Source organism: Periophthalmus magnuspinnatus, chromosome 1 (genome assembly GCF_009829125.3).
Source record: "Periophthalmus magnuspinnatus isolate fPerMag1 chromosome 1, fPerMag1.2.pri, whole genome shotgun sequence".
Taxonomy (NCBI): Eukaryota; Metazoa; Chordata; class Actinopteri; order Gobiiformes; family Gobiidae; genus Periophthalmus; species Periophthalmus magnuspinnatus.
This window is the reverse complement of record NC_047126.1, coordinates 10,012,321-10,032,566: the sequence shown is the minus strand read 5'-3', so window position 1 is coordinate 10,032,566 and position 20,246 is coordinate 10,012,321. Positions and strand designations below refer to the sequence as shown.

At 37.2% G+C, this 20,246-nt stretch overlaps 3 protein-coding genes and 1 non-coding gene across 5 annotated transcripts; all 4 read right to left on the bottom strand.

The window, feature by feature from the left end:
• Positions 1-5,718: 5,718 nt before the first annotated feature.
• caly (calcyon neuron-specific vesicular protein) lies at positions 5,719-9,336 on the bottom strand. The gene is made up of 5 exons (XM_033971305.2): positions 9,176-9,336; positions 8,013-8,164; positions 7,702-7,818; positions 7,494-7,607; positions 5,719-6,396 (listed from the first exon to the last, which is right to left on the bottom strand). Exons 2-5 carry the CDS (start codon positions 8,139-8,141, stop codon positions 6,181-6,183), a joined length of 576 nt encoding a protein of 191 aa, XP_033827196.1. The 5' UTR covers positions 8,142-8,164; positions 9,176-9,336; the 3' UTR covers positions 5,719-6,180.
• Positions 9,337-9,849: 513 nt separating this feature from the next.
• Positions 9,850-12,051, bottom strand: nsmce1 (NSE1 homolog, SMC5-SMC6 complex component). Its single transcript, XM_033973895.2, has 8 exons — positions 12,018-12,051; positions 11,626-11,746; positions 11,404-11,525; positions 10,670-10,747; positions 10,406-10,552; positions 10,192-10,308; positions 9,985-10,111; positions 9,850-9,898 (listed from the first exon to the last, which is right to left on the bottom strand). The coding sequence occupies exons 2-8, from the start codon at positions 11,741-11,743 to the stop codon at positions 9,885-9,887; spliced, it is 723 nt and encodes a 240-aa protein (XP_033829786.2). The 5' UTR covers positions 11,744-11,746; positions 12,018-12,051; the 3' UTR covers positions 9,850-9,884.
• A 315-nt stretch (positions 12,052-12,366) lies between these two features.
• Positions 12,367-17,610, bottom strand: vps37a (VPS37A subunit of ESCRT-I). 2 transcript variants are annotated; one of them, XM_033967787.2, is made up of 12 exons: positions 17,137-17,610; positions 16,565-16,639; positions 15,692-15,809; positions 15,455-15,558; positions 15,136-15,358; positions 14,408-14,478; positions 14,194-14,321; positions 14,066-14,124; positions 13,850-13,918; positions 13,625-13,768; positions 13,468-13,555; positions 12,367-13,345 (listed from the first exon to the last, which is right to left on the bottom strand). In XM_033967787.2, the coding sequence occupies exons 1-11, from the start codon at positions 17,244-17,246 to the stop codon at positions 13,475-13,477; spliced, it is 1,182 nt and encodes a 393-aa protein (XP_033823678.1). In that variant the 5' UTR covers positions 17,247-17,610; the 3' UTR covers positions 12,367-13,345; positions 13,468-13,474. The 2 variants fall into 2 exon arrangements, with proteins under 2 accessions (XP_033823678.1, XP_033823694.1); XM_033967803.2 differs by having other exon boundaries at positions 15,136-15,355; positions 17,137-17,591.
• A 1,500-nt stretch (positions 17,611-19,110) lies between these two features.
• On the bottom strand, positions 19,111-19,326 carry LOC117379495 (small nucleolar RNA U3). The gene has a single exon (XR_004542082.1). It is a non-coding gene; the product is annotated as a small nucleolar RNA U3 (small nucleolar RNA).
• Positions 19,327-20,246: the final 920 nt, after the last annotated feature.

The window sequence follows — 20,246 nt, the reverse complement described above, 5'->3', positions numbered from 1 at the left end:
CATGCATGTTTGATATTTAAACTGCCCAATCAAAAGAAGACTCTGTGTGCCAATAAGGCACAGCCGGTATTTCCCGACACAAACTAATTCACTTTCCTTATTATCTTGTTGTTGTAGTATATGCATTGGCTTGATGCGTTCATGTGTGCACTTTCAACTGAAGACAAGTGTTGTGCATTAATGCCATATTATGTAACTTATTGGGGAATGTGTTTATTTGCCGAGTGCTGTCCAAAAATACAAAATCCAGCACCGATTAATATTAACTGCCACTATTTAAGTTGGCACTGTCCAGAGCTGTAATTCTTTCCTTCTTGTGTGCCCATGCGCCAAGTGGGAGATGGAAGGATAAATCAAGAAGCACACTTTGTTTTGGAGGCGAAGCAAAGCTAAACCAACTGCAGCTTGGGCCTGTTTAAACAGACTCAAATTGAAATCAAATTTGTACATTTGGGAGTGTTTTTTTGAAACAGAGACAAACAGCACAGCAATTTCCCTGCAGCGTGTCTTCTCCCTCTCAATGTGGATTACCATTGTATCTGGCAACCCACTGGGCGACTTATGGCTCTAATAAGTTTGGTCGTAGGCCCCTGTAGCATTACTAAAATGTTTAGAAGAGGAATGCTCTTTGGAGAAAGCTCACGTTTGTTGCACAGCCTTTGACTCAATTGAATGTGTATAAATATATTCATTTCATTGTGGAGGCCACTCAAATATTTGTTTCAGTGGTTTTCCCCCCATATAATGTAAATTACTGCAAGCTGTTGCACTTGGAAAAAGTTTGCTCATAATGCCTTTGTGCTTCACATAAATCAATGCTAAATGTTGCATTCAAATGACTACAGACAGCCAATTTATTGTTGGCCTGACTCTTCTCGAGCGACTTGTGGCAGAAGAGCCTGTGTTTTAAAGGCTACTGTCATTATGTGCTGACAGCTATTTGCTGTCATTCAGATTTACTGCCTCAATTTTACAGTGTTCCTGTTATTTCTACATTAGTAACCAGTGACCATATACTGTGAAAGAACGTCAAAGTGTCATTGTGGCCAACTGGAGAAAGTAATTCAATAAAACACTAAACACTGTAAAATACTACACTACAGTGTTTACTACTGTAGAATTATATTAATATAATTATATATATATATATATATATAAATATATATATATATATATAAATATATATATATATATAATTATATATATATATATATATAATTATATATATATATATATAATATAATTATATATATATATAATATAATTATATATATATATATAATATAATTATATATATAATTATATATATATAATTATATATATATATATATATATATATATATATATATATATATATATATATATATATATATATATATATATACACACACACTCATGCTAATCCACCAAATGTAATTAGAAAAAGATCAAAAAAACATCATGAGTTTTCTACATGGCATTTGATTATTTGTGCATATTTTCTTTTTTTTAAAATATACATATATTTCATTATAAATGTTTGTGATGTAAATGATCATGAACATATTGCCTTAAGCACAGTAAAAATTATTTATATAATGATATGATTTGAACTGCTCAATGAGCTGAATTCCCAGTGAGACATGGGAGCAAATGGGACATACATAAATGTTCAGAATTCTTACATTATAGTAATATTGATTGATAATCATAGTCAAATTGTGCTCAAAATAATAAAAGTTCAAAAATGTTATTTGAGTAAAAGTCATTTATTCCGATGTTGCTTTCAGTTAAGTCTTTTTCCAGACACACTCTTGTTTCTTCATATTTACAGTGATATTTTGTATGTGCTGATTCATGGGTTTCTATGATAAGCATTAATCACATTTTGACCTTTCTCTCAACCACAGCGGCTCATTCATCCCCATTTGCCATGTAGCTCTGCTGGCCGATAATTGGCAAAGCAAAACAAAGATTAAACCCAATTTGCATGGTTTCATGTTGAGTCTTTGCAGACCCGTCCGAGTCGGGCTACTCTGAGGTTCACCGGCTCAGGTCCCGGGACAGTCGGAGGCGCCAGCACCACAACAGCTAAATCAAAGCAGGCTGCTCCTCTGTTTGTTTTGTGTGGGCCATGCAACAGTGCATTTCTGCATAACCCTCACTAATAGAAACCAACTCGTGGCATTCAAACTCCATTTGTCTCATTAAACCATTAGCCTAAAGTTTAATCACAGGATGTTGTAAAATGATTTGGGCAATGAGTAATGACAATATTTCAAGTGCGTAATGACCAGAACAAAGCAGGCAAAGTTAGCTGGAGGAGGGGGCTGTTTTGGGCTGTTTTGGGCTGTTTTGATTTCTCACGGCATGTCTGGACTGCAGCTTCGGACCTCACCTCTTTAAATAATTGTTTACTTGTGCTCTCTGTGTTGCATGAGAGCAACATCACAGCAGCATAACAAACTAATGACTAATTTCATGGCTGTTGAGTCATTTTAACAAGGCCATCATAAGGATTAGTTTTAATGAGCAACTGTGACTAATCTGACAGCAGGTACAACAACAAGACATGGAGAAGAGCTGTGCGGCTTCAGCACCTCATTAGAGATGGTTTGTTACATATGGCAGCCTTTGTCTTCATGTGTGAGAAAGTGCAGGTGCAAACACGACCTGCTAAGTCTAAGTATGAATTTAGTGTAACTGTTGACAGGACATTATTGTGTCTTTTTGATTGTTAGTAAAGACATAACATCTCAACCAGTCATCTTGGAGCATATGCAACACAACTACAACCCTTAGGCAGGTTACACCCTGTCCATTTACATTATGACACACGAGGCTGGAAAAAGATTTACTTAGAGCCCAAAGATTAGATCAAATCATCATCATCATCATCGTGTACCAAAAGGGTATGTTATTGGGTTATTTAGGGATATATCATGTGGCACATTTTATCAGTTAAAGGTTTGCTATTTAACTTTTATCTTGGAGGATCTGCCACCTGTTTGTGTCTTTGGGGATGTTACTGCTTTTCCTAGAAAGTATAGCATCACTCTGAACTATTTCCACAGAGACAAGCAGGTGACACCACAAGGCCAAGTTACAGGTCAGATCTGTGGAGAGGTAATCCTGCCCATAATAAGAATTTATTTTTTAAAGATTTTTTAAAAATACCTCTCATTTAAAAAAAAAAAAAAAAAAAAGTTTCAAGTTGTTTGCAAGGGATAATGGGAATTGTTCTATGCAAATAACTCCTCAAGATTTATTGCACTTACGTCTTTATTAAGAGTTGTTGCTGTAATCATCTCCAAGTGGATCAACATTCCTGTTTGCAACCCCGGGAGATGACCCCTAGGTGGCAGTGTGCCTCCTGAAAACACAGTTACAGCATCATTATTGCTATTGAAAAGCTGTGTTTTATTTGCAGGCTGCCTGAGGAGCTGCTGAGGAACAGATAAGTTATGATGATCCTTGGTGGAGGCCCTTTAAACAGCAGAGCGATAGGATCAGTCAGGCGGTCAGTGTATGTATAAAGTTACCCTCATCAAAGGCTGTTGTATGAGTTTGAATAGAGGATGATGGCTGTACTGCCTCTGCTTAGTGCCGGCATTTCCATCTGGCGCCAGGGCAGAGGAAACCCACTGAGACACACAACAACCCACACAGACACAGGGGTCAGCGGCTGCCTCCACGCCCCACCTCCGCCCCACTACTGTTCCCAGGACCGGAGCCTCTCATCGGGATGTCCCATCTCCAGCATTCACATTCTCATATCCTCTACAACCCCTAATGTTATCTCAAATATGAGTTCATAAAGCAGCTAAAGAAGGGCTCTGAATTAGATTACAACCTGAAGGAATTTGCACACTAATACCACATTAATAAACATAATACTTTTTTTTGTTGCATCATTATCCAATATAGAACATTTATATTGACTTAAAAACAGTAACACAAAGTTAAATTAGGAACTACAAATCAGAATATAGCTGTAGTATTCCCCTTCACTCTATAAATAAAATAGAAAGGAGGTGCACATAACATTCATGTCTTAAAATATTGGTATAATAATAAAAAATACATTTCCAAAGTAGGTTAAACAGATTTTGACAGTATTATTATCTAACATTACGGCACACATTTGTTTCTAACTTTATTCTAAGAGTCCACGGCAACACTTCTGAGACCACCTCATTTGAGTGACATCAGAGGAATTTAGTTTGGGTTGATCTTATTGGCTAAACCATTCTTGGCAAGTGTCAGGAGGAATGCATGGGGACTAGAAGCGGTCAGGACAAATTAAAGCTCCAACCTGCTATTTTACTGTTCAGATCTGATGGTGCTATAAAGTGGGGGAAAATAGAGCGGGTTGATTTTATGTGATTTTCCCCTGGCTCCATATCTAAGCCTTTTTGGCACAGTATGTTATGCCTTGTTCAAGCATAAGATCTGTAAATGCCCCTATAAATTTCTTTAGCACGTTATATGGTTCCATGCCCTGGGCCAAGAGCATTTAAAGTATGTCACAGGGGAACAGCAGGGAGCTAAAGAAGCCCACAGGCTAAACAGGGTGTAATGTAGATTTAATTAACAGGCTAGGGCTCTCACACTCACGCAAACTATTAAAATACTGATACAACAGCACCAATAGTGAATATGCATGTACTTTTTACAGTGAACACATACACACACACTAAATTCTCCTCCCCACATCTCTGGGTTTGGAGCGATGGTGTGAAATATGCATGTGTAAATGAGATGCAGAAGGGAGGCAGAGATGGGGAGAGGATGTGGCTTGGCTTTGAATTGCTTAAGTAAACTTTGAGGAACAAGTAGAATTCGGAGAGTGTGACTTTTATGCATTTTGAGAATACATTAGTGTTGACGTGGGACACACATCTCAAAGTTAATGTCGTTAGGTGCAGAGGTATGTTTATTTTGATAAAGTTAAAATAGCTAAATAAAAACAGGATATACGTTTATGCCATATTGATATCCTGAAATAAGCTTCCAGTTTTTATTGTATTGGTCTAGTCTAGAAATTTCAGAAATCCTTGTAAGTACAGTATCTAGAGTAGGATTAAGGTTCATTGCCCTCATAGGGAAATCTGCCCTCTATTCGGCCCATCTTTCAGTGCTTCTGGGGTATCCTGTCAGAGCAGTGTGCGCTGGAGGATCGTTCCTTCTGTGTATGTTTTTTGAGTGTTTACTTGTAAACGCAAAAGCTCTCAGCATCACTGGTATATTTATATTCATGATGACGTCAGTGTCGACAAAAATGCCTCTTGGGAACAGAAGACAAGCTGTTACCACTTTGCAACGCAATAGCACCAGTTACTGCAATAGTCAAGTTATTCAGTTGAGATGAAAAACAAAGTAATATAAAAAGTTAAGGGTGCATACAGTGTTTTACTTTTGTAGATTGAGAAATGTATTATATTTACAATATATATATATATATATATATATACTTTTCATAAGTATTAATGAATCAAATTACACAGTAAACTGTAACTGCTTTAACTACATACATTCAGTTATTTAGGCATGTATCGTTTCCTCTAAAATTCTGTTTGTGCAACAAAATACAGGCAAAGCACACGGTTTGTACACATATGATCGTATAAAGTGTCTACTGCATTTGAGTCTCTACAATGTCATTCACTACATTAAAAAGAAAAACAAACTAATTATAAATCTATAATCTGTAACTAAAGTCAAAAGATTAGCAGACAAAATGATAAAAACAGAGATTTAAAACCTTTAGTTTATGAAACATGTAAAGTACATTCATCTTGTTAATGGCAGCAAATGTATTTGTTTATCTCCTGTATGTCCTATTACAGTAAATGCTCTCCATATATTATGAATAAAATCTTTAGCCCCTTGCACCGTCAACAGTGGAGTCATACAGCGCCGTCTGTCATGACCTGGTTTCAATACATTCTAGAACAAATGACAAATGGTGAAAGATAATCATGCTTTTACAGGCCAGGTCTGATACCACGTTCATGGCACCACCCCTTTAGACCTCACCCATTTTTATCCACAATTTACAAACTGCTGAATGCCAAATCACAATAGACCTAAGCCTTCTCCTCAATCAGCAAAGGCTGTGTAACTCCAGGTCTATGATATTCTCAGAGACATTCACAGACAAAGCCGTTTGGCCTGTCCTCTTCCATCGCCTCTTTACCCTCACTTGTCCTGGTCCATGGGGTTTTGAAGAGCTTGGTTGTTATGGGCCTCCTTCAGGGCACTGAGCACCGGTCTCCATGGAGACTGGAGCCCGGTCCTCTTGACCTGGTTGAGGGCAGACAGGAGTCCGGTCTGGTCCCTGCTCTGGTCCAAAGTCGACTCCTGCTGCTGTTCGGAGTAGTACATCTCCAAAGCGGCTGGACTGCAGTGTTTATCCTGAAGAGGTACAGAAAGGTCAAGAACATGATCTGGGATTGACACAAGACGGAAGAAAACTACATTGAACAAACATCAATCTTATTATTTAACATTCATTTAAGAGCCAGATCAATAAAAGCACAATCATTACATTAAAACAGGCATGCATTAAATTTCAAGTAAATACACCGGATGAGCACATTTTTTTAGATAAAAAATATAAATAAAAAAAATATATATAAATAAACCTGTAAAAAGAGAGCAGTTCTAACCAGTCCAATCTTCAAACATCTCTTCGGAAGAACCCCCTCCCTCTCCCCAGCTGCCCCCCTTCACCGTTAAGCCTTTAATCACAGTTTAGTCACGCTCAGCTCTAATTAAAGACCCCTTGAATTCACAGGCCAGCATCCCGGTCGCTGCCTGAGCAGAAAGCAGGCTAAGATGCTCCTCACTCCTCCTCCCTCTGATTTTAAACTGCAAGACTCTTAAACTAACATGCGTACAATGCCCCAAAGGTGCGAGTTAAAGATAATGAGATTTGGTTTCCAGGCTTTTCAGCTTCAAGAATGCTATTCAAATGACACATGAGAGAGTATGCTGGGAAACAAATAGGTATAAGGTAAAGTAGCCGTGAGGAAACTAATACTAGGATCATATACAAAAGGTAGTCCCGCTGTGAAATAAGCCTCTACTCATTCGCACAAAAATCAAAGTTAATCTCACGACAATTTGTCGGTTCTATGTGGCTCTGGAGACATTAAAGACTTGATAGAGATACTGGGTAGTATTCTGACAACTTATTCACCCACACATTGTGCCCTTAAGAACTGACCATTAAGGATTAAGGTAAATGTAATTTTTTTGTTCCACTTTGTACATATGCAAAACTGTACCATAATAAATATGGTAAGACATACAGCATAGAGTTTAGCTGCATTGTACTTGTATTAAGAAAAAATACAGAAACAAATCCCAAAGACCAATTGTGAATAAACAAATAGTGCAACTGTAACTGACCATGTACATATATGGAAAAAATAAATAATATATAAATATGACTGTGATTTAAAAATGAACATGTATAAATAACATCCTTTGAGTAGTGAAAGGCCTACCTTAAGAATGAAGCCGTCTGGGCATGTGAGCTGGTCGTACCACATTTCCTTGTACATGAGCAGGAGGAGCAGGCTGATTAAGAAGCCCAACGTCATAAGAATTAGACATGTGATCTGCAAATAAAACACAGATACTCTCAAGTTTGTTGCAAATAAATGCTTGTAAAACTTTTGGACAGTGGTTCATGTAACTATGAGGTAGCTGTACCTTGGCTTTGTCTGAAACGTCTCTGTAAAAATGAACATTCAGCCTCTTAACACTGGGCATAAACAGTCGCCTTTTCTTCTGCTGCAGCTGGAATTGTGTCGATGTCTTCACAATGACCTACAACAAAACAACATGAAGCTATTATCTCACAATATCAATGGGAAATTACTCACCTCTGCTGACATCAAACATTTGCACTGATCTGTTATCTTGAACCATGCTCTTCCAGGTGTTTCTTCAGTATTCTTGGCCTTAGCATTAGTTTTACATTGTCATGTTAAAAAAGTATCAATTCCATTTTCAAACTTTACCTTGTCAGTGAACGTTTGCTGCAGCTGGTTGACCTCCAGAGGAGTGATCAGGGGAACGTTATCAAAGCCATCGTCCACTGAGGGCTGCTTGTCCAGTTTATCAGACAGGTTTGCTCCAAGTTTCACCATGACTGCTATGGATACGTCTGATTCTAAAAGCAAAGAACGCAGGTGTGATCCGCTGTGCAGTACATGCTGATATAATGACACTGTCAACTCTGCATAACATTTGAATAACATTAGGCTGTAAAGAGCTATAACTGATACTGTATATGTTATCTATTTTTCTCTGAACCTGTAAAGCTCATGATGGCAGCATTTTAACAAAGTGCAATTAAAAACACAGTCATGTAAACAAGCGGAAAGGCTATTATACAGTACAAGTATAACAGCCTCTCAAGCACCCCCATGCACTATCAATCTATCTGACTCACTTCCAGTGAGGCACATTGTTGCTTATACTCTAAAGGACTTATTTTATTTTGATTTTTAAGTTTTTTCTCAACAGCAACCTTCTCTGTTAGTCAGAGTTTTAGGCTCAACAACAAAAGTGAAATTGAGCTAATACTTATAAACTACATTTCACATATAATAAGAATGTAAATCAGCCTGAACATAATTGTCTTGGAGGTGCGTGGGTGGTCATCAGTGCTGATATTCAGAGAGCAAACTGTGCAAGCAGTGAATCATCAAGAAACTGTGATTACCCACCAGCACACACTGATCCCACACAGATGGAGAACAAAGACGAATGTCCACCAAACCAAAGGCATTATTGGTCTAATAAAATAAAATCAATTACTGTCAATATTACGTTTTTAAACACCTTATTTTATTTGCCATTTTCTGTCCCTGGTTTGGCGTTTATGCAGTACAGGGATATGGCTGAACTTGGTGCAGTATTCATACACACTTACCAAGGCCTATAGGCTGACGCAGTGTACACGGTGCTACTGTAAAATAGTCAGTTCGATTAGTAATTAACTCCTGCTGACAATGGGGATGTGGGATGCATATCTGGCCATGATACAATCTCTGGTCAGATATTTAGTCCCTTAAATCTGGCCTTTCCTCAATTCAACTAGTTCCCTATAGAATTACCCTGCGGCCTCCATAAACAGTCGCGATAAATCAGTAGAATAGATGAACAAAGCAGGACTTACATGTGCTGGCTGTGCTCCTCTCGGCTCCCTGTCGCGGTGGATATGCGGGACAAGCGGATGCTGTGGGACTGGCCGTGAACGCACCGGTTGCCGTGGTGATGTGTGATTCACGGCGGCACTGCGCATCAAATCAGCATCCGCGGCGCATCGGTGACATAAGTGGGAGAAATAGCCTAAAACCGAACCATGTTGTTTTTGAGTTTGAGTTTCGAGTTTCTATTTGAGTAAAGAGACCTGCTGAGACATCCCATAGCCTAATAACATCACACTCTGCTTACATTTAAACATAAATAGCCTCCAAAGCCTAAAGCAAACATGTACGTTTTCTTCTATTAAAGCTTATCCCGTGGAGGTCTAGGGTAATTTGAGAATTAAATGCAGCGTTTGTTATTATACAGTTTTTCTTGCTTATTTTGAGAGTTTGATTTGTTTATAGACGAGGTAAGTTTAATAGCTTATTGGTTTAGCTACAGAGCCACCTTGTGTTCATTTGTGAATCCTACAGGTGAGGTTGTTGTAGTGGGTTGTTGAGAGGATGGATATACTTCTGTCATCTCAAACTCAGAGAAAAGGGCAAACACATTAGTAAATATATACAATGTACAATTTATTATTTAACAGGAAAAAACGCTATTGAAAAACATAAATACAGATAGAAATTAATTTAAAAAAACAAACAGAAAACTAGATCATCTTCACAGGACAGATCTTAGTGCCGGACTTCTGTAAGAAATAAAAATAACAATTAACACTGACAATTAATCAGTAATTTCATGTAGATTTGTAAATGGAAATGTAAAATGAAATACCAGGGATTTCGTAAGGCCAAAATTCATCACAAGCCGGACACCGGGGCTCAACTCTGCCCTTGAAGTACCTGGCCACACATGGATTGTGTATTTTTATTCCACACGTGGGACTGTCGCAAATCTGGCACTACAAGACCAAAACTAAAAGGTTAAGATCCTAATGGTTGAGAATATAGTTAGAAAATAAACAGACTGCAGAGTACTCACCTGGAAAGCAACGTTGTGACATATATGACACATTTTGAGCTGGTCTTCATACATTCTTCTTATGTATGGCTCCATCTCAATGATACATTTGATGGACAAAGAGAATTCCCCCCTTTTCTGAAAGAGAAAAAAACGAACAATGAAACGTGAGCCAATACTTACAAAAAGTTTTATTCTCTAATGTGCTGCATGTGAACAAAAAGAGAATATAAACCTCATTGAGCCATTTATCCTGCACAAGTCGGTTCAAAACCTGCTCTGCTTCACTTTTCTTGAGTTTTTTGATAGTCAAAGTGTCAGCAACGTTTAGGACATCAGTGGAAGAAACCTTACCATTTTCAGAGCTCACAATTAGATCCATCTGCATACAGAAAGCAGAAGCGACACATTTTACAACATTATGCCATTATTTACCACAAAAGAAACTGGTCTCAAAATGACCGGAAACAAGTAACAAATATGTCTGTGGATTACTCACTGTTTTCCTAAAAAGCTCCAGTTCATTATCAGCATAATCAGAGGACATTCTAGTCACATCTGTTTCAGCCATGTTCACCTACACACAATTTACAGATATCAGCAAGTCAGTTTAATGTGTGTTACTATCGAATTAGGGCTGGGCAAATCCTCAAATGAATTTGATTAATTTGTGTCTTTAATAATCAAGATTTTAAACTACTGCAAATTTGTAAGGATAAAGGATTAATATAAAACAAGTTTACTCCTGACTTTCATACTTGCAAAGCAGGGTTATTGTGCAATTTATGTAAAAAATAATAATTATTATAATATATTATCTACATAAATAAAATATGAAATTTAAGGCTGTTTACAATTTCTTAAAGACTATTATATGATAATAGTGTAAATGTAAACAGCTTCCCTAGTATGAAATACTAGATCACTTTGATAAAATCAATTAAACCTGTAATCATTCAGTGTGCAAAAAAAATAAATAAAATCATTTTAAAAATCATTTTTTTGTTTTTGGTCATATCGCCCATCCCTAAGTCAAATCAATATTTTAATGTCACAAACATATGTGATACACAGTTAATACATTTGTTATTTAACTATTCCATTAGACAGCTTGGACATGAAAACATTTGTGACTGCATTTTGGATCAACATTTTTGCTGTCAGATTTTAGATTTTGGTTGAAGTTTCATTATTTGTTCAATGCAAAACATGACCTCAGAGTTTCACACTTACTAAAGCGTAATACTGCTGGCCATTGTCCTCTGACATCCCCTTTCTTATCTGCATGAACATAGGCTGGAGTTTTGAGTTGATGGTTTCAATAAAATCATCCAACTTGTCAGGAACACACTGTGCTGCGAAACAGTAAGACAACAACTAATCAGACACTCTATCACACGTATATAACTGGTACATTTCAGTATATATAAAGTCCACATTAACTAAGATTATTACCTTTATGAATGTCACAGCAGTGCTGGTAAAGTGCACGTGCCTGTTGTTCATCCATGACGCTGTTGGACATCATGGACTGGAGAAACCTGCGGTGGCTGTCTCCTAAGTGCGGGGGCATGATCTAGATCAGAAAGAACACTGTGTGCAAGACAAAATACTCTTTTCACAAATCGTCACCTTTGTTTCTTGTCTATTTTTGTAGAGTTGGGTTCACTAACATACAATTCTGTTACTAACGTTCAGTTGGGATCTATTCTTGTAACAGTTAATAGTGTATTATCAAGCAGTGAATAACGTTAGTAGGCTACTCTACTGGTAAATTCAAAACATCAAACATATTATTTGATGGTTTTAAGTCGCTATTTCTCACAGAGTTCGCTGTATTTATTTACCTGTTGTTTTCAGTCCTGAGCGCGCGCTTCTTTGCCTCATCCGAGTCCGACTTCCTTCTGTCTCCAATGACCGCAGCGCCCTCTGCCGGTTCAACACCACAGTTGTCGCAGAAGACACCAAAATAAAATTCCTCAAAGGCCTAATTCACGGATGTCCAAACTTTTTTCATTGAAACATAGGCCAAATGGGGGTCTACAGACAGGTGGCCTATAAGCTGCGATGTTGCGTTTAGCTGAGGTTTGAACAGCACTTTGTCATCATAACTGTCATAAGTGTTAACACTGAGCTGCAAAATGACTTTTAGGTTTTTAAGCATAATGTGAAATCACACAAACAAGTTTTTATCTGAATTCTTTATTACACTACCAAATAAAATATGGTACAAGGTGTCGAAGTCTTTGATAACAATAAAGCTTATTATTAACATTATTTAAATACAGTTTCCGATGTCTGTGTAGACCCTCAGTCGTCCAGGTCTGATCCATAGCAAACAACGAAGTTAAATCTGACAGATTTAACTTTGTTGTTTGCTACAGTTTCTGATGTTGAAGATATTTACTGCTGTATTCAGTCTAATATTCATTGTTTCCCTATCCAAAAGCCTCAAGCTCAGAAGGTGCATTAAATGGCCCTTAGTCGTCATCACCTCAGCAGAATGTTCACAGCCACACACCCAGACCTACCTCTAGTATTTTAGAAATACAGCATTGGGACCAAAATGGTCAGTTAAGAACTACTTTGAGCATATTCTTTTACAATAAATACATAAATCAATACATAAACCATTTCAAACAATCCCGTTAATAACTGAAAATTGCACATAAGGTGGTGTATTTAGTATAATATAGTACTTGGTGCAGATGTAAACATACTGAGGAGGTTGAAGACCCTCTTGAGGTCAACAGCATCAAAAATGTATTTTAACTTCAATTTACTTTAAGTTCACCCTAACTATAACATACTGCCCTCACATTTGTAATAATTCAAATTGGTCATTGTAATTTCATCGACTAAATGGCATTCTGTGGAAAAAGCAACATTTTTTTCCTCACTTATTCCTTATGAGAACAATATGGCCATATCGGTGGTGTCTTGGTTGGTGGAGAAATTCTTATTCCAAAAAACATGATGTATACTGAAAAATAAATCTCAACACGCAGCAGGTGAAAGTCTATAGTGTGTTCTATCTTATTTGATCCGAGACACCCACTCAGCAAGGTTTACTTTGATATTTGTGTTTCAGTAAAAGTAGCTCATTGGGTCCCTCAGTGTGCTTTACATTTCTTCTAAAATATTTTTGATGGCAGCATTTGGCTGAGAGAAATACCTGTCAATCACAAATAGGAGGAAGAATAAACTATCACAAAAAATCTCATACGAACACATATATAAGTACATCAATGCTATGTGCTAGTATCACAGCGTTGGCTTGAATTTGCCATGAATTACCTTGTTTTCAGTGACTAGAAGAAAACTGTCCAAGTGTATTAATGGACTGCTGTAACTTCTCTTCTTTTGCTCTTCTGCTGTGACAAAGCTGCAAATCAAAACAGGAGTCAAATATAGAACTAATGTCACAAGTCCATCTGTGGATTAAGCGTCTTACAGTTCTCTTGTCCATAAAGCTGGAGAGGAATTCATCTATATCCGTACGTCCTTCCAAGAAGTTTTCCGCTGTCTCCTCTGACTCTTCCTCTGCCTGATGAGCTGCAACTTTCAACCGGGCCTGAAGAGTACTTAAACTGCAACTCTGCCAAAAACAAATTGTACATAACAACTCCATACATTAGCATTACATTGGTAGAGACCTGTTTGCATGTTGTTTTCTCACCTCACTCAGTTCATGCTGTCTCTGCATCTTTGTTTCAAAAGTCGACTTCATCTGAGTGAGCTGCTCATACTGCCAGACGAAAGCACAAAGTAAGCTATAGTTACACTTGGTTCAATCAAAAAATCAAACTTTATGTATCCTCAAGGGTCAATGGGATTAGGAGGAATGGGAATAGTGTTGATGCATACAAGCCCCAACTAAAATGGGGGTACATACTTTGCAAAGCATTTCTTGTCTTTTGCCCTCCAGCTGTGGCTCTATTTGAAGGTTTTTCTCTGTAAAGGATGGAAGGTTAGGCAGGTAACCTTTTATTTCAAAACTTTTCACAGAAGAGCTCTACTTACTGGCCATGTTAACAATACTTGTGATAAGATCTTCTTTATCGTTTGCAACTTGTTTGAGTTGCGGCAAAGACACAAAGAACTCAATCAGCACATCTTCGTTTTCCGACATGTCTGACAACTGGGTGAGGCTAAAATTGAAAAGAAACATGCAATTAATATTTGTAAATAAACTGAGTTAGACTAATAATTTAAATACATTTGCTTAAAAACATACTTTTTGTCACAAAGTTCAGGAAAAGCCTCTGGAATCTCTGGCATCTTGTAGAGGTGTCCATTAAGCCCTACCTAAAATGTATAAAGAAATATCAAAATCCTTTAAATAAATATACTTTATTATTTGCTAATTACAATGGGTAAATCTTAACCTCCTATGACCTGAGCTCTTGCATGCTGTATTAATTTCTCTTTGTTATTTGGGCTGATTGGGGCCTAATGAGTGTAAAAACAGATTTATTTTTTTTTACATTATGTAGTTTCTGAGAAAAATTGTGTCCACCTATGAGGACATTCGTTCTACGTTTTAATCATTTTGATAGAAAATTTGAATAATGATTTGCAAAAACTATTAAGTGCCTGAACACAGCAACATTTGTCCTGAGTGCAAAAACAAAATGAGAAAAAACAACTGTCCCCCTTGGAACAATGTGGCTCATTTGAAATGCTGCTAACAGGTAAAGGAAGACATGTGCCTTTACAAAATAAATAAATAAATATTCTGAACATTCTAAACTCTTAAAAATATTCAAAATTGAACAGTTTTGCATTGTTGCTATTCTTGTATGCTGTTCTTCAAAAAATTTGCATTGTGGCCTAGACAACCCAAAATGTGTTGTCCACATATGTGGATGCCAGGACCTAGGAGGTTAAGGTGTTTAGAAAGAAACATCTACATTTAAATAATTGGTTTATTTAGTAGTAAATTTCTATCCTAATGCTGCTGACCTGTAGGTCTCCTGTGGGCACAGGCATGGGTAGGTCAGGAATGAATCCACTTGGAGGTGGGGTTTGAGGAGTTCCATGCACAGCGTCTGACCCGGCGTGGGGCGTGGGGGCAGGAGTAGGTGAAGGAGCGCCAGGTGGAGCCTGGCCTGGGCCAATGTGGCGAGGACCATAATGAAAGCCCTGAGCTGGGTATGGAGCAATGCCGGATGACTTGTACATGCTGCTGTGGTTCAGTGTTAAATATTAGAATGAAAACTTATTCCACAAGATGCCAATGTTGATTTTTGATTAATTCTAATAATTAAACAGGAAAACTTACAATGGAAAGCCACTTGGGCCAGATGATATAAAGGCAGGAGGACTCTTCCAAAGCTCATCCAACAAACTCTGTATAACCTTACCTAGATCTGAATGCATTCCAAACTGAAACATGTTAAGAACAATGTTACAGGAACAAATTTTACAAGTGGTTAAACTAGCATTATATCAAAAGAATAAGATTAACATGGAATTAAAATTAACTCATCTTCTTCGGTTACATGGGGGAAATACTTACATTTGTTATTAATGGACTTGTGACAATGGTCCCATTATTGCCGTCAACTAAATGGTGCCCAACTGGGGGGTAGACACTAACCATTGGCTTTTCTTGAGGGAACTGAGGGGGAAGCAATCTACAAAACGAAGAAATGAAGAAAAATTAAACACAAATACATTTGTATTTGGCTTCTCTTGTACTAATGAAAGTGACTCAGGCTGATCATGTTTACTATAAGTGGAGACACAGCTACACAATAAAAGCTCTAGTATGTAACTTTCTGGAGGTGGCATTTCACCTACAGGATTCTATTGAAATAGAACATTTAAATCATATTTTGGAAATTTTTCTTGAGGATAGACAAGTTATGCCATACTGTGGAATTCAGCCAAAAAAAACATGGAAAGAAGCAGGAGGGAGCTCTGATCCAAGCCACACAACTGGTATGTTTTTCTACAATTGTCAGTGCAATAAAAACAACCAAAATGGAAAAAAAAAACAAAAACAAAAAAAAAAAACCATGAGTTTATTTTTGTAAATTTTTTGGCTAAAATGTAAAATACTGTGGCTTTAAGTATGGAACAAATCGAATCATCACTTATTCTATATACTGATTATTCAAACAATTCAGACAGAGCACACTTACAATGAAGGAAGTTTTAAGAGTTCTTCTGGTACATAGCTATAATCTATTCCTCTTTGTGTTTTTTTCACTATTGGGTGTAATCATTGTCCAGTCCTACAGTTAGGTAATGTTTATAATTCATGTATTTAAGATCTCTATTAAGATTTTTTAAATTACTACATACATTATCTTTAATATTGAGTCAGGAAATAATTTTTTGTGTGTCATTTTCATTTCAAATCAAAGATGTATCAGTGTGTACTCACATGTTAACATTAATGGTAGAGTTGTTAACTGTAAATGGTATTCGGTACTCCACATCCTTCTGAATTTCTGCAAGACTAGAAGTAAAAAAGACAAGCCATGTTTGAAAACATTCACATAATAACCATAAACCTGCTTTCATGTATTCAAGTCTATTTCACAGTACTGTATAGAGCAATAATGGATGCTAGCTAACTTGGTATGACTATAAACAATCACAGCAGTAAGGCAGCAGGGCCTGAATAAACAAATACTGATAATACTTTAATCTCTGTATCCAATTGGCTATTTACCAAGCCAGCAGTCACGTGTGTGACTACAGTGACATGTGAGACAAACGAAACTCACAGGACAGTCAGAGAAGTAAAACTTAATCGGTCGGATTCCTTTCAGAAGTTGTAAATAATTTTAAAAGAGCAACAGCCGTGTCAATTGTCGACATAGATATTTAACTTAATTCAGTTCTATTCAAGACAGTGCAATTGAGTAAGCTGTCAATGTAGACAAGATCACCACACGGCTATAAGTAGGCAAGGGCTACATATTAAATCACAGACAGATACCAGTGTTTTACCTGGGGTGTGCTGCTTTGAGCGATTCGATCTGCCGCTGTCTTTGTTGCTGTAAGCTGTTGAGAGGTGGGAGAGGTCCAGATCCTTTGGACAGGGGGAAAAGCCAGTTCATCCTCTCCTGGCGATACCAGTGGCGGGTATACAGTACAGAACCTGTGATCCCTTCAACCAAAGTCGAAACACGGAATACAAGACAGTCGTCTACTGTACGGACTGAGCTTTGCGATGCTAACTTTTGTTAGCTACTCCTAGCGTGTTGGTGTCCAAATGTTGCTGGCTTTATAGGTTTCCCCTCAGTAAAAAGTCGCATGATATATTCCTGAATCTCTGTTTATACTAAGTGCTAACTTGAGAGCAAAGCGACACCCGAAATTAAATCTGTTTTACCAAAAGCAAGCGATAAAAACAACCTTGTGAGTAAGCAGAAGCAGGCTGATCAACTTAGGTACGCATTACGTAAACCGACGTAAAACGTCATTTCCGGTTCCACCGTCTGGTGTCAAATCTAGTCCAAATCATGGATCTATGGTCCAAATTCTGTGGGCTTTATAACTAGCTGCTGGCTAAAGTGACTACTCTGTTGTCTGAGGTTTGTAGTAATAAACAGAGCGCTGTCGATGTTTAAATATGTTTGCTATGATTTCAAAGTGGTGTAAAAAAAATTAACAACAATATACTATAATCTATCTATCGTCAAAATATCACCTTTAAGGCTGAAGCTGAAACCCAAATCATATTTATGTCTTATTATCTACATCTAATGACAAAAATAATCTGTCAAATATTTATCTGCGAGATATACAGTGTTGGGAGTAACCGCGTTAAACTATAACGGCGTTACTAACTGCGTTACTTTTTCAGTAACGGAGTAATGCAATTAATTACTTTTCCTAGCGTCGTAACGCCGTTACCGTTACTGACAATAAAATGTAGCGCGTTACTTTTAATTGAGTTTACTCTGCTCTTCATCAGAGTCTCTCAGCCGAGGAGCTGCTGTTGTGTTTCTTTGGTGAAAGAGGAGGCTGGGATGAGATAAATGGCTTGTTTGAGATGAGGCGGGCGCAGATACGACGCCGTCAGTCGGTGCGCGGTGCATGCCGGTTAGTTTTGTGTCCAAGATGCCACCGTCTTGCTCTGACGTATGCGCCGGTAACGGGAAGTTTTTGAGCGAGGCGAGCGCAGCAGCTCTCCACCGACTGCGGCCGCCTGTATGGACTACAAACGCGTAATGCATGATGGGAAATGATGTCCTGTCCACACGGGCGTTCACAGCAGATTAGGTCCGAGTTGTGTTTTGATCAGAAACGTGACTGTGTTCTCTCCAAAGAGGAACAGGCTCAGATCAGAGGTGATTAATATTTGAATACTCGACAGAGAATTACAGTGTGTGGCCAGAGAAGGTTAAAGGTTTTGTGTTATTTTACATGATTTACATTTGAATGCCTTAGTTTTGCAAAACATGGTAATGAATCTTTTCAGTATTTTACTGAAAGCACTTTATTGTTACTGTTTATTTTAATGAAGAAAATACTTGAAGTTCAGTTGTCTGAAATTGTGTGACATGTTGATTTATTTGCACTTCAAATGAAATGGGTTTTTTTTATTTTTGATACATTCTATAATTTACTTGAAAACACATGCAATATAATTGCAATCTATTAAAGTGAAATAAATGTTAAAGGTTCACATCTGTTGTGTTTTTATTGTTTTAACATAATAAGTAACGTGGAGTAAAGTAACGCAGAGTAGTTACTTTGCCTAGTAACTTGTAACTATAACTAATTACATTTTTGAAGTAACTTGCCCAACACTGGGGAGATATATATATATATATATATATATATATATATATATATATATATATATATATACTGCGTTATACTACTACTTCTCACACTAGTTGAGAGATGCAGAGAGAAGTTCAAGCTTAACGTACTTTTCAATATAATAATTTTTACTTTATACAAATACCGGTAACCACTCTGATCATGTTCCTCCCCTCAAAGCTCCACGAGGGAACAGTGAACGTTCATCAATGATAGAGAACCTATGAAATGAATCATTATTCTCTACCTGCTTCACGCTCAGAGAAGAACATCACGACTCTTCATCGTGGTTAGCGAGACCAAACACTTTAGAAACACATTTCACAAGTCAATAACTATAGAAATGATCCCTGAAAGTATAGTCTTAACTTTCTCTGAGCATCTGACAGGACACTATTCACAGAAACACCCAAGTCAATCAGGGTTTTTCAATTACATCACGAAATATCGAGAATCCAAAGACTAAACCCCTAAAAAAACACTAAAACACTAAAACACAACAACCATTCAATTGAACAACACTGAAGCTTAACACATGTATACACTAATAAAAAGCAAAGCTATATATTATTTCCCAGCATGCATTGCAAAAACTATCCCAAGACAAAATATTGAAATTTGACCCTGTGGCAACTGATGGCAATTATGTTGATATTGTGACAAGGCTGCAGTAGTTATGTAATCTAATACACGAAGTAGTTAATGCTATGAATGTTAAAAACCAAAGCATGAACAAAACAAACACATCATTCCGTCTTTTTAATGCGACCGTGTGGATCGGCTCACACATAACACTGGTTCCGCTTATAAACCTTAGTCATATGAAATTGTTTTATCTTGACAGATGTCTAGACTACAATAGAAACAAATATGTCTGTCAGGACTAATTTCAGTAAAACAATCAATAAAATGAATAAAATATACATATAGTTTTTTGGGGGTTTTTTTTACAAGATGGCGCGTGGATTTTGTGATCACAAGGTGGCAGCATTTGACCACAGAAATCGCAGCGTCTGACTACCTTATAATTAGAAACATAATTAGCATTTAACCAATCACACATTTCTGTTACTTATTAACGTATTTTAATTGACTTACCTAAAGAAGAATGTAACGGGTCCTTTTTGAAATTGCTTTGTCGCGGCGCGTGTATAAAACTAAACTAAGGCTAATCCACTCACTTAGCAACTACATTGTCTAACAAACGTTAACATCGAGGCTCATTCACTTTTCAATATCTGCTAAGTATACATATTTTTTTAGAATATAGCTTTGTGTCTACAGGC

Bases quoted from the DNA above. Each gene is read 5' to 3' on its own strand.
- caly (XM_033971305.2), bottom strand. From the start codon at position 8,141: ATGGTGAAACTTGGAGCAAACCTGTCTGATAAACTGGACAAGCAGCCC. The intron at 7,819-8,012 runs GTAAAGTTTGAA...GTTTTGTTGTAG, and splicing joins AGCAAACGTTCACTGACAAG to GTCATTGTGAAGACATCGAC. The intron at 7,608-7,701 runs GTACAGCTACCT...TTTTATTTGCAG, and splicing joins ACGTTTCAGACAAAGCCAAG to ATCACATGTCTAATTCTTAT.
- nsmce1 (XM_033973895.2), bottom strand. From the start codon at position 11,743: ATGCCCCCGCACTTAGGAGACAGCCACCGCAGGTTTCTCCAGTCCATG. The intron at 10,748-11,403 runs GTAAGTGTGAAA...AATTGTGTGTAG, and splicing joins GCCAGCAGTATTACGCTTTA to GTGAACATGGCTGAAACAGA. The intron at 10,309-10,405 runs GTTTATATTCTC...TTTCTCTTTCAG, and splicing joins AGGATAAATGGCTCAATGAG to AAAAGGGGGGAATTCTCTTT.
- vps37a (XM_033967787.2), bottom strand. From the start codon at position 17,246: ATGAACTGGCTTTTCCCCCTGTCCAAAGGATCTGGACCTCTCCCACCT. The intron at 15,359-15,454 runs GTAAGTTTTCCT...ACTGAACCACAG, and splicing joins GGCCCAAGTGGCTTTCCATT to CAGCATGTACAAGTCATCCG. The intron at 14,479-15,135 runs GTCAGCAGCATT...TATACATTTTAG, and splicing joins TGCCCACAGGAGACCTACAG to GTAGGGCTTAATGGACACCT.